Source organism: Zootoca vivipara, chromosome 5, assembly GCF_965207765.1.
Source record: "Zootoca vivipara chromosome 5, rZooViv2.hap1.1, whole genome shotgun sequence".
Classification (NCBI taxonomy): Eukaryota; Metazoa; Chordata; class Lepidosauria; order Squamata; family Lacertidae; genus Zootoca; species Zootoca vivipara.
Window position 1 is genome coordinate 6,908,700 of NC_142588.1, and position 14,721 is coordinate 6,923,420.

Here is a 14,721-nt window from a genome sequence, read left to right on the forward strand (position 1 = left end):
ACAGTGTTTCCGTGCACTGCTCTGGTTCACCAGAAGCAGCTTAGTCATGCTGGCCACATGACCCAGAAGCTGTCTGCGGACAAATGCTAGCTCCCTTGGCCAGTAAAGCGAGATGAGCGCTGCAACCGCAGAGTCGTCCGTGACTGCACCCCTTTACCTTTATTGTTGTACAATTGATTAATACGAGAGGAATTTGCACAGTCTTGTGTTTGCTGGGTGACAAGGATCATTGGATTAAACAAAAGCATGAGTTAAATTAGCACTGTTTCAATATGCAAACTGAAACACAGCCATCCCGCAAGATTTGCACTTCAGCGTTTTGGACATGCTATATCATTATTATTTTTTCTCTTGCAGATGTTCAACCTTTAGCACAATGTAGCCTTTTTGGAGATCACCATATTAAAACATTTGATGAATCTTTGTATGATTTTGCCGGTGACTGCAGTTATCTGCTTGCTGGAGACTGTCACAAGAGATCCTTCTCACTCTTGGGTGAGTCTGAACTGGATTCTGAATGGACCAACTTGTGTGCACAGACACAATTGTGGTTGGTAGTCAGGTGTAAATGAAATCTAACAATCTCGTTATCTGGGTGTCTGTAACCACTTTGTTCTCTGGATTTTAACATCTAGCCAACAGGCTTCTCTACCTTTTCCAGCCTTGTGGCAGATGTTTGTGAAGTGTGTGGGGTAGGGGCGGCAGCATGAGACAGTGGGAGGCAGGAATTGCTGTCCAAATGGTGCAGCAAGACTGTTGGCTTCCAAGCCAAGAGGTGGGCAATTTGTATTCCACTTCCAGAAGCTGGCTCACGATATTTTGCTTGCTGAAGCAAAGGTCTAAGACTTCCATTTATGGAGGCCTGCTGGACCAACAGTTTTGACTAAATTGAAGTGATTAAAGGTTAATTAGTGTGCAGTCGTCATTTTAGTGGTGTTGCACTTGGGTAGTGTTTCTAAAGGGACACCAGCAATTAAACAGTAAAACAGGCCATTCACTTAGATGGTGGCTGTTTTCTATATTTCTGAGCACAACTCAGATGAAGGACAAAGGCCCACATTCTCTATACACCAGGATCATGCCCCTGTCAAGCTGGAGCGTCACCCTGCTTCCCCTGGGATTGCTTACTGCTAAAATGGGTCTTTGTGCAAACAGGAGCAGCACCCTGTTATTACCCCTCAGCTTCTGCAGGCAAGATCAGTCATGTTGGCGTGAGGCCATGGCTGCCGGATGGTCTCATGCAATGGGAAGGGCTCTGGCATCTCCCTCAGCTCTCAAGGAGAACTCAGAAAACAGCTGTGTTATAGATTTCAACATAAACAAAACCTGCGTGCTAAGCCCAAGTTCAAGTCAACTGAATGGGCACATGTGGAAACAGTATGGGACTGTACATACTTCTTAAAAAGCGTCATTTTTGAAGGGAGAAAACTCATCACATCTTGTTTCTTTTCAGGCGATTACCAGAATGGAAAAAGAAACAGCATTTCTCTGTACCTCAGAGAATATTTTGATATTCATTTGTTTTTAGATGGCACGGTGACTCAAGGTGACGAAAGGTAAAGATTTTGATAGTGGCAACGAATTGTGAAGAATGCCTTTTTCCTCTGCATCTTATACTTAGGAATCTTTGTTTCTCTAATCGTAGGATTTCAATACCTCATGCCTCCAATGGAGTATTTATAGAAATGGAGGCGGGTTATTATAAGTTAGCCAGTGAAGAACATGGCTTTGTGGTGAAGGCTGATATCAGTGGAAACATTCATATAACCCTTGCGGACAAGCACTACAATAAGACCTGTGGACTCTGTGGCAACTTGAATAGCTTTGGTGAGGATGATTTCATGACGCAAGAAGGTGAGGTTCATCATTATTCAGGAGAGATTTTGATAGTTTGGCATGGTTTTCTTTCAACTATACTTGAAGCAGCAAAGTAAATTAGCTGATGACCTTTTATCTTTTCTATAGTTTTTTTAAAAATTGTTGTTGTTGTTTTGTTGTTTAGTCGTTTAGCCATGTCTGACTCTTCGTGACCCCATGGACCAGAGCACGCCAGGCACTCCTGTCTTGCACTGCCTCCCGCAGTTTGGTCAAATTCATGTTCGTAGCTTCGAGAACACTGTCCAACCACCTCATCCTCTGTCGTCCCCTTCTCCTTGTGCCCTCCATCTTTCCCAACATCAGGGTCTTTTCCAAGGATTCTTCTCTTCTCATGAGGTGGCCAAAGTATTGGAGCCTCAGCTTCACGATCTGTCCTTCCAGTGAGCACTCAGGGCTGATTTCCTTAAGAATGGATAGGTTTGATCTTCTTGCAGTCCATGGGACTCTCAAGAGTTTCCCCCAGCACCATAATTCAAAAGCATCAATTCTTCGTCGATCAGCCTTCTTGATGGTCCAGCTCTCACTTCCATACATCACTACTGGGAAAACCATAGCTTTAACTATATGGACCTTTGCCGGCAAGGTGATGTCTCTGCTTTTTAAGATGCTGTCTAGGTTTGTCATTGCCTTTCTCCCAAGAAGCAGGCGTCTTTTAATTTCGTGACTGCTGTCACCATCTGCAGTGATCAAGGAGCCCAAGAAAGTAAAATCTCTCACTGCCTCCATTTCTTCCCCTTCTATTTGCCAGGAGGTGATGGGACCAGTGGCCATGATCTTGGTTTTTTTTATGTTGAGCTTCAGGCCATATTTTGCGCTCTCCTCTTTCACCCTCATTAAAAGGTTCTTTAATTCCTCCTCACTTTCTGCCATCAAGGTTGTGTCATCTGCATATCTGAGGTTGTTGATATTTATTCCGGCAATCTTAATTCCGGCTTGGGATTCATCCAGTCCAGCCTTTCGCATGATGAATTCTGCATATAAGTTTATATATATATATATATATATATATATATATATATATATATATATATGAAAGCATTCAGAGTTTTTCTCAGCAGTCTTTCCTATCCAGTTTGGTACATCAGCATTACTATACTCAAGTTGTAGATGGGAGAACTGAGACTGAGATAACGTTGTCTTGCTTAAGGCAACCAAGTGAGCTCCCCTAGCTAAGGTGAAATTATTGTAGGTGGCCTGGCTGGCTCACATTCGAATCCGTTTATAGCTTACCCTTCCATTTATGAGGGTTTTATGTGGAGTGACAGATGGTCCGTGGTCCTAGTGTTATTTACTTGACCTGGCAGTAGCCCTCCAAGATCTCAGGCCGAGGGTCGTATGCCTCAGCTCAGCTTCCTGAGGTCCTTTCAAGTTGAGATACCAAGGAATGGGCCTTGTTCTAGCTTCATGCAGAGAATGAACTCTACAACTGGAAAGTATGAGGATTCCAGAACTTCCTTGAAACGTGTCTCTACTTTGATGAGGGGTCATTAATGAGCACTCAGAGTAGAGTTTTTTTAAACCAGTTCTGAATCCACCTGATGGTGTTATTGCTTAGTTTGCCAACCAAAATAGCCTGGCAAACTTTGCCAGATGTAGTCCGCCGTACGCCCACAATCTAGAACACTAGTAACCCAAACTAGTAATCCAATAACAATTTTAAAAGAAGATAAGATTCACCTGGCAGGATTTATTCTCGGAAATAATTATGGCTCCTACTTACCCCAACATTATGACCAACGTCCTCTTTAATCAACTATTTTGTCATCTCTTCTAGTATATTTGAGTTTCATGCGTGAAAACTCTTACGGAGCAATTGCGAACCAGAGCAATTTGCTCAGAACTAAATATTAGCTCAGTTGGTTAGAGGATGGTGCTGATTATCACCAAGGTTGCAGGTTTGATCCCAACATGGGACAGCTGTAGATTCTTGCATTTCAGGGGGTTGGACTAGATGATCCTCAGGGTCCCTTCCAACTCTACAAATCTATGATTCTAACCTGGTCATTGCTGTCTTAGCAACTATACTACATACAACTCTAAAAGTGTGCTTAGCACTGGATATTTATTTATTTTTTTAAAAAAGAAAAAGCAGCTGGATTTGGAGATTGGCCTATGGGGAGGGTTTTTCCACACAGCCTTGTTTCTCGATAACAATTGTCCTTCCAACCTGGTTCCTCGTGTAAGTGCTATTTCCTTCAAAAAGCACATTAGGAGGCTAATACCTGTTAGGGTAGAGATGCGACTATGGCAGCAAGTCTTTCTGACAAATAGGTTCAGCGTGAATCAACTATTAAACAGTGCATTCAAATTCCCTGTGAATTCATTACAAATAGCCTCTGGGTATTATTGTGTGGAGTTTAAAAACTGAATTCAGAATAGGGGTGTGTGTGTGTGTGTGTACCCCTGTTTCCCCTAAAATAAGACATAGCCATAAAATAAGCCATAGCAGGATTTATAAGCATTTGCACAATATAAGCCATACCCCGAAAATAAGACAGAGTGATAGGTGCAGTTCTGGAGGGCGCCAAGGAAGAGGCGAGGCTGGACGCGTAATAAAAAAAAAGAATACATCCCCCCAAAATAAGCCATAGGCTTATTTTCTTGAGGAAAAGACGAGAAACACAGTATCTTAAAATGTTTTCCACTTTAAAACACTGTGAGTGTTCTTACAGGTCTGGGAAAGGGCCATTAAATTAACAGCCAAATGCCAAAGGTCTCTTTTCATTGTTTCTGACTGACCTTGTTCTAGCCCTGTGGATTCCCTGTACCCGAAAAACATCCTTCTTTTGGAAAAATATATATGAAAAAGTGGGATGCTGACTCAGTTTAGGAGTATGCATGACTGGGAAGTCTGCAAAAATATTCCAAAATAAGAGGCAGAATATTGCTATCTGCTGGCAGAGCTGCAGGGCTGCTGTCAAGCTTCGTAGGGGGAGCACCAATGGAGGCAGTTGGCAAGCAAGCTGCCTACTTTTTCCAGAGGTAGAGGGCAATCTCTTGTAGCCAACGTTTACTCCCTTGCTTATTCATCCAATACTCGTAGAGTCTGCTTCCAAATGGACCTTTTTTAGTCCCTTCTCTGCAATCCATTAAGATTTTGTTAATTTCCCAATGTGAAATTATCCAGGGTCTTTTCCTCCTATCTCCCCACCCCCACCCCCCAATAATGAGGGAAGTCTGACTTTTATTAAAATTCTGAAACAGCAATAATAATAATAATAATAATAATAATAATAATAATAATAATAGTAGTAGTAGTAGTAGTAGTCCTAGGTGTGGATTTTTTTGTGCTTCAGTGGGTCAGTGGATGTGGTTTTCGCATAGGATGTTTTTGGAAGCTTCCCTCTAATCCCGTGGTTCCCAAATGGGGGCAATTTGATTTTTAAGGGGGGGGGGGGCAATTCAAGAATGAGTTATTAACAGTTACAGTGGTACCTCTGGTTGCGAACGGGATCCCTTCCAGAGCCCTGTTCGCATCCAGAGCAGTACGCAACCCGTGTCTGTGCTTCTGTGCGGGTTGCGATTCGACGCTTCTGTGCATGTGCATGACTTCATTCTGCACATGCGCGAACCACCGAACCCAGAAGTAACCCCTTCCGTTACTTCCGGGTACGGCACGTTCATAACCCGCATTGCATTCGTATCCAGAGGTATGACTGTAATGGCCTTTTCGGTTTCCCCATGTAAATAGGAGTTCACTTTTTCAATAATAAGAATTATATGTCTCCCCCCCCCCCGGGGGGGAGGGGTGGAATCAGGATTTTAGAGATTTTTCGGTGGGGCATGGCCAAAAAAAGGTTGGGAGCCACTGCTCTAACCACACCTTCTATCTGCCAGTTGCTCCCTGTTTAAATGGGGTATTGGCTCCAGTCTGCCTGGCCAAAGAGGGAGGCCCTGGCTTCCCTCCAATGGCTGGGGGGCGGTCCAAAGATTGCCCCACATGGAACCAGCACTCCGCCAGACAGTAAACCCCACTCCCCTTGAGTTCAGGTAAGCATTAGTTCCTCTAACCACACCTTTTCTCTGCTGGTTGCTTCTCAGACTGATTACATCTAAGCCACTTCGTTTCAGGCTACCATAACTTCCAGGCATGCTTTTACTTTTATATACACAAACAATCGCTCTAAACATAGGACCTGTAACCGGTTAACATGGGCAAGTTTTCATCACTTGTCGTTTTAAATTAAATTACGTTAATAATTGAGGGACGTGGGTGGCGCTGTGGTCTAAACCACTGAGCCTAGGGCTTTGCGATCAGAAGGTCGGCAGTTCGAATCCCTGCAACGGGGTGAGCTCCCGTTGTTCGGTCCCAGCTCCTGCCATAGCTGCCAAGTTTTCCCTTTTCTCACGAGGAAGCCTATTCAGCATAAGGGAATTTCCCTTTTAAAAAAGGGATAACTTGGCAGCTATGGCTCCTGCCAACCTAGCAGTTCGAAAGCATGTCAAAGTGCAAGTAGATAAATAGGTGTCAGGAGTATGGGCAGGAGTCAGGCTCTGGGGCCTGTAGTTCTTTGCAGGACTGGGTCCTGCCTCAGCTTGTTCTGGAGAAGCAAGGAGTGGCCACTCAGGTGAGGCCACTTGATAACTCACTGCACCTGGTGGCAAGAGCTGGGAGGGATAATAGCTCAGCATTTCCCTTCAGCTCTTTGCCACAGCAACGCGATCCCTGTCTTGTTGCATCTGGCCTCCTGTTCCTTGATCCTTCACCTTGCTCCTTGGACCCTTGCCTTGCTGGTGCCTTGCTCCTCGACCCTTGGACCTTCACCTTGCCGACGCCTTGCTCCTCAACCTTCAGGCCTTCGCCTTTGTGACACCCTTCCCGACCTTCGGTTCTTCGACCCTGCGACTTCCTGCTGCTTGCCCCGCAGCCCCACACCACCTGGACTCCGGTTCCTGCTTCCACTCTGCCATCTTGCCTCTGGTCCTGACGTCCTGAGTCGGGACTGCTACCTCCCGCCAACCAGACCGTGACAATAGGTATCACTCTGGCGGGAAGGTAAACGGCATTTCCGTACGCTGCTCTGGTTCGCCAGAAGCGGCTTAGTCATGCTGGCCACATGACCTGGAAGCTGTACGCCAGCTCCCTCGGCCATTGATGCGAGATGAGCGCCGCAACCCCAGATTCATCTGCGACTGGACCTAACAGTCAAGGGTCCCTTTGTTGTTGTTGTTTAGTCGTTTAGTCGTGTCCGACTCTTCGTGACCCCATGGACCATAGCACGCCAGGCACTCCTGTCTTGCACTGCCTCCCGCAGTTTGGTCAAACTCATGTTCGTAGCTTCGAGAACACTGTCCAACCATCTTGTCCTCTGACGTCCCCTTCTCCTAGTGCCCTCAATCTTTCCCAACATCAGGGTCTTTTCCAAGGATTCTTCTCTTCTCATGAGGTGGCCAAAGTATTGGAGCCTCAGCTTCACGATCTGTCCTTCCAGGGAGCACTCAGGGCTGATTTCCTTAAGAATGGATAGGTTTGATCTTCTTGCAGTCCATGGGACTCTCAAGGGTCCCATGGACTCTCAAGGGTCCCTTTACCTTTACCTTAATAATTAAATGTGATGCTTTCTGGACTTCTGATGTCTTTACTTTAGAATAAGCTACCTCAGTAAACAGCTCCAACCTTTATAATGAGGTTTTTGGCAGTTACATTTCAGATGTGTTATCATTCTAAGGATCACAGTGTGGGAACATGTTTAGAAAACAATTACGCACTTTTGGCAGAATATTTTAAATGGGCTGTGTCTGCAGAAAACCATCCAGCACAACTGACTGTTGAGGAAGGAAGATTCCTTTGCTTAAGCTTCATTCTTGATCATGGAACTCTAAGCAAATTGTCATATCCAAGTAATGGCCTATTTTCCTCCTTGCAACTGCAGGAACTCTGGAAGAGAACCCCTACATTTTTGCTAATTCCTGGGCCATGCACAGTGAAGAGAGGAGATGCCAGAGGGTGAATCCTCCGAGCTATACCTGCAACATTTCATCTGAGATGGAAGAGAAGGTTGGTGCGGCACCGAGAGATTCATTGACTGCAGGGCAGAAGGGAATCCTACATTGTAGTTAATTTATATTATAATTTTGCAGTACAAAATAGTAATTCATGTTCACACACACAGTATTTCCTATGCCAAAATAACAGCTTTTCAGACGAGGGAGTTCAAGGCATGTTAAAGAATGCACCTTATTCTCTTGAACTGTATGTTCATGATTTAGAAACCCCACAGCAGAGGCCTTTTCCTGCTGCTAGTGGATGTCAACCAGTTTCTACTTGTCCTAAGCAGTTTCTCAGATGCTGTTTTAAAATTTGCACAAAGCATTTCAGAGTGGATTTTTGACAGGACCCAGGCAATTCCCGTGAACACCTTTTCCTTATACATTTGGCAGGAGACTAATAGCGGACTTAAAAAGTTCCAAATGGCATTTTTTAAAAGGGAGTTTCCCCTTCCCATTTCATTTGTCTGACTGTCATCTCTGGTCAATCAGATTTTGAAACCATACAAATTCCCTGCAGAACCTGTTTTAGCAGAGACAATGTGCAACACTCCCTCCTTTGAGATTCCAAAAGAAAAGGAGCGAGGCCCACACCCAAAATTTGCCTTCAGCTTCTCTCAGATACTGTTATGTTGCAAAAATTCAGGGCTGAATCAGAAGACAAGGCGGCTGCGACTATCCCCTGTGTCTTTTCACCTGTACTCTTCACCTGCCTGTCTGCTGTTTCTAGCAGGTCTTCAGGTATTTGGCACAGCAGGATTCAGCAAGGGGGGGGGCAATAGGGCTCCTGTACCTTTAGCAGCTATGTTAGGAGGGAGGTGGGATTTTAGTAAGTGCTCTATCAGGCTGTGGTCAGTCAGGAAGAGAGATTAACAGTTAGATGCTAAGGGAAGCCTGTTTCACAAATGGCAACCAAATATCCCAATAAGGCCCTGGAGCCTCAGGAAGCAAAAGCAGAGAGTTACTCTTGATAATTCAAGCACCTGAATCTCCCACTTCCTGCTTCCTTTTAAGAACATTTATGAAATATACTCAGAGTCGAGTGTGAATTTCATGCTCTTTATTCAGCTCGTTGTAGCAATGAATGAAACTTCCCCCCCAAACGTCTGCTATATATACATTATTTACACAATGGCCCCCGCATGATTGGCTAATTCAGGGCTGCTCCTGTGGGCCAATCAGGTTGCAGATTCACTTTCTTCAGGAGCCTGATTGGCTGCTCTTGCAGGCCAATCAGGTCGCTGATTCACTTCCACCTAGAGCTGGATTGGGTGGCTCCTGCGGACCTGACTGCTGCATTCTGGATCCTATTGTTCTAGGATTCAGCTTAGTACATAACAATTTATTTACTGATAACGTAAGAGGTTGGGTTTGACAACATCTTTTCCTCTCCTGGGGCAGAATGAGAGCTGACTATAGGAAACAATATCCATCCAGAAAAAAGAGGGGAGATGCTTTCATGCTTTTTCTAAGTCATGCTGTCTTTGTGGGGAGAAATAAGTTTGTGGGTTTTTTTTTTACTTTGTAAACAACTCGCCTGCCAAGACAAATGCATATTTAAGATTTGTGGCATTTTTTTGTGGGAGTGCTGTGGCAGAGAGAGCAAGAGAGGCCAGTGTACTTTACTGTAAACACTGCAAGCTGGAGATGCGGTTGAGAGAGGAAACAGAGTACAGCGTTTGGTTTGAAAAGGGAAATGCAGCTGAAAGCTTGCAAAGTTGAGTGCAGGGGTAGTACTGGGAAAGAGGGACGACTCAACTGTCTGTGCCCAATTTTTGTGTGTGCTTTTGTAATGGAAACTGCCAACCTTCACAGTTGATAAAAGAAAAGGAAGTACTGTAGCAGAGTTCCTTGCCGGAAAAAAAAAAGGTGAAGGGGATACTATTTTGATTGCAAATATGCCCCTCCTTTACCCACCGAGGCTGTTGCAATGAATGTTGCAGCCAGTCAGCCACTTCCACTGTGCAAAGGTGGGGCAGGTAGAAGACCCCTACCAAGTGCAGCCAGAGAATATGTGGTCCAATCCAGCAAAAAACCTGTGAAGTAGGGCAGCCTCCTAGCGAGCAACTTGACTAAGCCCAAGAGTGTGCAGGGAGCTTTTGCGCGGACAGGCAGAGACCTCCCGACCCTGGGTGACACCCACGTGGAATAATGACTCAAGACAATGTGTTATGGGATTGAAATTTGGCCGCAACTTTATTAAAACTTCAGATGTAGGGAGACCTTGGCTTAGGCATTGGGTGTTTATGCCTCCCAGTCCCCAGCCGGGGATCTGGGGGACATCAGGGTTATCCAGAATGTGTGGGGATTGGGCTGGCTCTGGAGAACATATGTTCAAGCAGAGAGCCCGCCCCCCCATTTTGCCATCTTTGCAGGGGAGAGCAATGAAAACCTAATGGCGTATGACCAATGCCCCCCTCAAGACCTCTTTAATGGGGAACCCTGGGATCACCGCTGCAAGGGGGGCAGGGAAGGGGGCAGGGAAGATAGACTAAATCAGGCACGTCCAACAGGTAGATTGTGATCTACTAGTAGATCACTGGATGTCTGTGGTAGATCACTGCTAGATCACTGGTACCCCTAAAAAAGCTCACCCAAAATTTTCCTCCTCCCTAAAAAAAGCTGAACAACTATGACCTGAAGCCCTAAAGAAAAATGGGCCTCCCTCCCTCCTAAAAGAAGCTCAACAAGTTTGACCTAAACCACCAAAAACAGGGCTTCCCTTCCTTAAAAAACCTCAAGCTTTGACCTGAACCCCCCAAAAGGGGGTACATCACTCCCAGTTTTTAACTCTGTGAGTAGATCACTGTCTCTTGGGAGTTGGCCACCCCTGGACTAAAGGATTCCGCCCAAGGCCTGAAACCGCCAAAGTTGTGATGTTTTGGTACGGGGAAGGCAAAACCTGCCGATGCAGGGAAATCCCTTTCCGGCCCCTCAACAGCGACCATGACGTAGCAGCGCCCGCATACCTGTGAAGAAGAGGCTAACCTGCAAAAGAAGGCTTAACTAAGGGAGGGCAGGGTGGGAGAAGCTTTGGAGCCGACTGAGAGAACTCCTAGGTAAGTTCCGCCCACTGTTGTGTGGGCTGGTCGATCCCTCCCCTTACCTAGCCAACTCTCTCCTGCCAACGCCCCCCCCAGCTGGGATTGGGTAACTGGCAGGGGTAGGCGGTTACTTCCAGATGTCCAGCCTGGGGGGGGGTCGCGTATCCAGGCTGTACTGCTGGGATCTGAAAGGCGCCCCCCGTTTGATGTGGGGAGTGGTCATTATGCTTCTAGGACTTGATCAACCAGCCTCTTCTGACGGGAATGGTTGGCTTAAAAGGGAGAGGCCTCTGACTTTGAGCCTAGCATTCCTCCTCCTCTTTAACAGGCCCTCTAGACCTCTTTGTCTGTGTTGATGTGGGTCTCTGGTGTGGAGAGAGGCAGTTATTTGGGCAGGAGTATGGATGGGGGTCTCAACAGCTGGACGTTCTGCAGCGGGGATCATTCAGTTCTAAGGTGGGAAGGTCAGAGTTGTAGCAAGGGTTGGAATACATACGTAACCCTTTATCCATAAACAATGATCTAAACAAAAGTCACACACCCCCTTCCATACACACATTTGGGTCTGGGGAAGGGGAATTGCCCACCTGGTTACAAAATGTTATTCGGATTAGACAAAATAAAATAAGTTACTAATTCAGCTACAGTTGACCAGTGACAATTGGGAGCGACTACTATGTATGTCTGAAAGCACCCCCTCTCTATGTTGTCTCTTACCCAAACTGCCTTAGCCAGGCATTTCCCTTCTTGACTGTTTATTATGTTCTGGACTTCCTTTGAGGTGCTAACTTTGTTTTTGCAAATCTGCTTTTCTCTTTTGCAACACCTGTTGATAGAAAACAGAGGTTGTGGTTCATACAAATATCCTGTTTGTTTTCGTACCATTGAACTTTCTGATGACTGATGCTTTCTGCTTGTTTGGGGTTTTGCTTGGAGATGCTTAACCAAGGCCCTCGGTCCTCTTCTCTCCCAGAACAGGGACAATTCCTCCTTCCTCTGCCCTCAGCCAGTCTAGTGCTGCCTACCTAACCACATCTAGCCCAACTTGCAGCTTTTGTGGTAATGACAGCCATTTTAACTGCAATGATATTGTTGGGTTGGATCTAGAGTTAGACTACAATCCTAATTCCATTTGCTTGCTTGTAAGCCCCACTGAATGCAATAGGGCAGGCATCCCCAAACTGTGGCCCTCCAGATGTTTTGGCCTACAACTCCCATGATCCCTAGCTAACAGGACCAGTGGTCAGGGGAGATGGGAATTGTAGTCCAAAACATCTGGAGGGCCGAAGTTTGGGGATGCCTGCAATAGGGCATGTCTGGGTAGGCATGGTTAGGAAGATTGCACAAGTAGTCATGCTTACAGTAGCCCTATTGAACTCAGTTTATTTTTTTGCTCCATAAGACACACTTAAAAAGGCAAAGGGACCCCTGACCATTAGGTCCAGTTGTGACCGACTCTGGGGTTGCGCACTCATCTCGCATTATTGGCCGAGGGAGCTGGCGTATAGCTTCCAGGTCATGTGGCCAGCATGACAAAGCCGCTTCTGGCAAACCAGAGCAGCACATGGAAACGCCGTTTACCTTCCCGCTGTAGCGGTTCCTATTTATCTACTTGCATTTTGACGTGCTTTCGAAGGTGGCGCTGTGGTTAAACCACTGAGCCTAGGGCTTGCTGATCAGAAGTTCGGCGGTTCGAATCCCTGTGACGGGGTGAGCTCCCGTTGCTTGGTCCCAGCTCCTGCCAAGACACACTTATTTCCTCCTAAAAAGTAAGGGGGGAATGTCTGTGCGTCTTATGGAGCAAATGCATGGCCCCTGGAGCCGAATTGCCCAGGGGCGGAAAGCAGATTGTGGTTTTTTATTTTAGAAAGTGGGAAGGAGGCATTGAAAAGAAGCCGTTGAGCAGCTAATCGGCAAGTGATTGGGAGGGAGATAAGGGACACTAGCGATAAAGGAGGCTGCCTGGGAGGGGGGAGGTAAAGACAGTGAACATGGAAGGAGAGGAGACAGGAATACTAAAACAAGCCCTTGGGAGGGTAAAAGCACATGGATCCTCTGGATTTTTGCAAATTCACCATCAGATCACATAGCATGTCCATGGCTATAGTAAAGGTAAAGGGGCCCCTGACCATCAGGTCCAGTCGTGTCCGACTCTGGGGTTGCGGCGCTCATCTCACTCTATAGGCCGAGGGAGCCGGCGTTTGTCCGCAGACAACTTCCGGGTCATGTGGCCAGCATGACAAAGCTGCTTCTGGCGAACCAGAGCAGCGCACGGAAACGCCGTTTACCTTCCCGCTGGAGCAGTACCTATTTATCTACTTGCACTTTGACGTGCTTTCAAACTGCTAGGTGGGCAGGAGCTGGGACCGAGCAACGGGAGCTCACCCCGTTGCAGGGATTCGAACCGCTGACCTTCTGATCAGCCAGCCCTAGACTCTGTGGTTTAACCCACAGCGCCACCTGGGTATGTCCATAGCATGTCCATGGCTATAGCCTTCACCAAAAAAAATTAAAAAAAACATACACCCACTGTTTTGTTCAGAATATTTTTTTCCTTGTTTTCCTCCTCTAAAGACTACTGGTAGGTGTGACTTATGGTCAGGTGTGTCTTATGGAGCGAAAAATACGGTAGCTTAGTCACGATCAACTTCTCCCATCGGTTTCAGTGGGTCTGCTCTAAGCATAATTAAGTCTGGATCTAACCTTTTTTTTAAAATATCAGAACTAGGACTAGCTTTGGACCTTTTAACCAAAAGCAGAAAATCCTAAGGGTTCATTAGCATGACTTCTGTACCTCAGGCTCCTTTAAATATGGGGTGCACTGCTTGCCAACTTCCCAGTGTCCTTTGCCCCCACCTACCTGTTTTGCTGACCTTCGATGGCACTAGAAATGTTCTCTTTGAGGTGGCCCACCTCACCTTGCCTGATGGTGAGACTGAGCTTCATTTGGGCAGAATTAGGGATTACGAAAAGATACTGTTGTGTATTAAAGTAATAGCACAGCCAAGTATGTATTGTAATATAGAGTTTATTGTATTGTATTACAGAGTTTACTTATATGCACAGGTTCCAGTGGGAACGTCTATCATTTGCTGGTTCAGGGTGCAGGATTTGGATCCTCTGCCGAATTGGTTTCCGCGGGAGGGAATCCGTGCCATTGGTTCCCGCCAAAATGTATCTTTTCCCTGCTAGTCCTCTGTTATTATATAAGCCCCAGTTTTCCCCATTCCTGTGTTCTGACTCTTACCTGTTCTTTGAAGTAAAGAGATGTTGTACCAGATCCTCGCCTCCAGCTTCTTATCTGCACTGGGCTGAAATCGCTGAATACCCACTACACAACAGATACCACAGCAGTTGTGCTTGTATCAACGACTATCGAACAGAGTGCTTGGATAGAGGATTATTTCTCCTGCAGGCCGAAGAAGCGAAGCCTCTGTGTTATTCAGGAGACTTTTGTGGCATTTTCAAACATTAGTTTAATTTATTCACTCTCAAAGCAATACATTGTTCTATTAATAGCAGTTCAGCAATACCAGTGCCTGTTGGAAGAATTTTGATCTTTTACATAAAGAAAAACAGCTTCCTTTGTTTGCTAGGCTCTGTCTCAAGAATGCACAATTCCCCATCCCTCAGCGCCTTTCAATGTGCCATGGTCAGCTGTCGGGGGCAGAGAACAATAGCTATGGTTCAGTCTGTCTTCTGCCCACCACTATTGAGCTATAGGGTTTCCTACTCAAAGGGGTTGGTGGAGAAGTGCTGTGTGACTCTTGAGTCCTGCCAGTTACTTCTTCAGTGAACATTAAATCTGTTT

The 14,721-nt window shown here is 46.0% G+C and overlaps 1 protein-coding gene across 1 annotated transcript in view; it reads left to right on the top strand.

The window, feature by feature from the left end:
• VWF (von Willebrand factor) overlaps positions 1–14,721 on the top strand; it is a 158,022-nt gene that overhangs the window by 5,933 nt on the left and 137,368 nt on the right. Inside the window, exons 3-6 of the mRNA XM_035138705.3 lie at positions 358–495; positions 1,454–1,556; positions 1,646–1,854; positions 7,752–7,876. Coding sequence (XP_034994596.2) covers positions 358–495; positions 1,454–1,556; positions 1,646–1,854; positions 7,752–7,876 — 575 coding nt within the window. The remainder of the gene's footprint in view (positions 1–357; positions 496–1,453; positions 1,557–1,645; positions 1,855–7,751; positions 7,877–14,721) is intronic.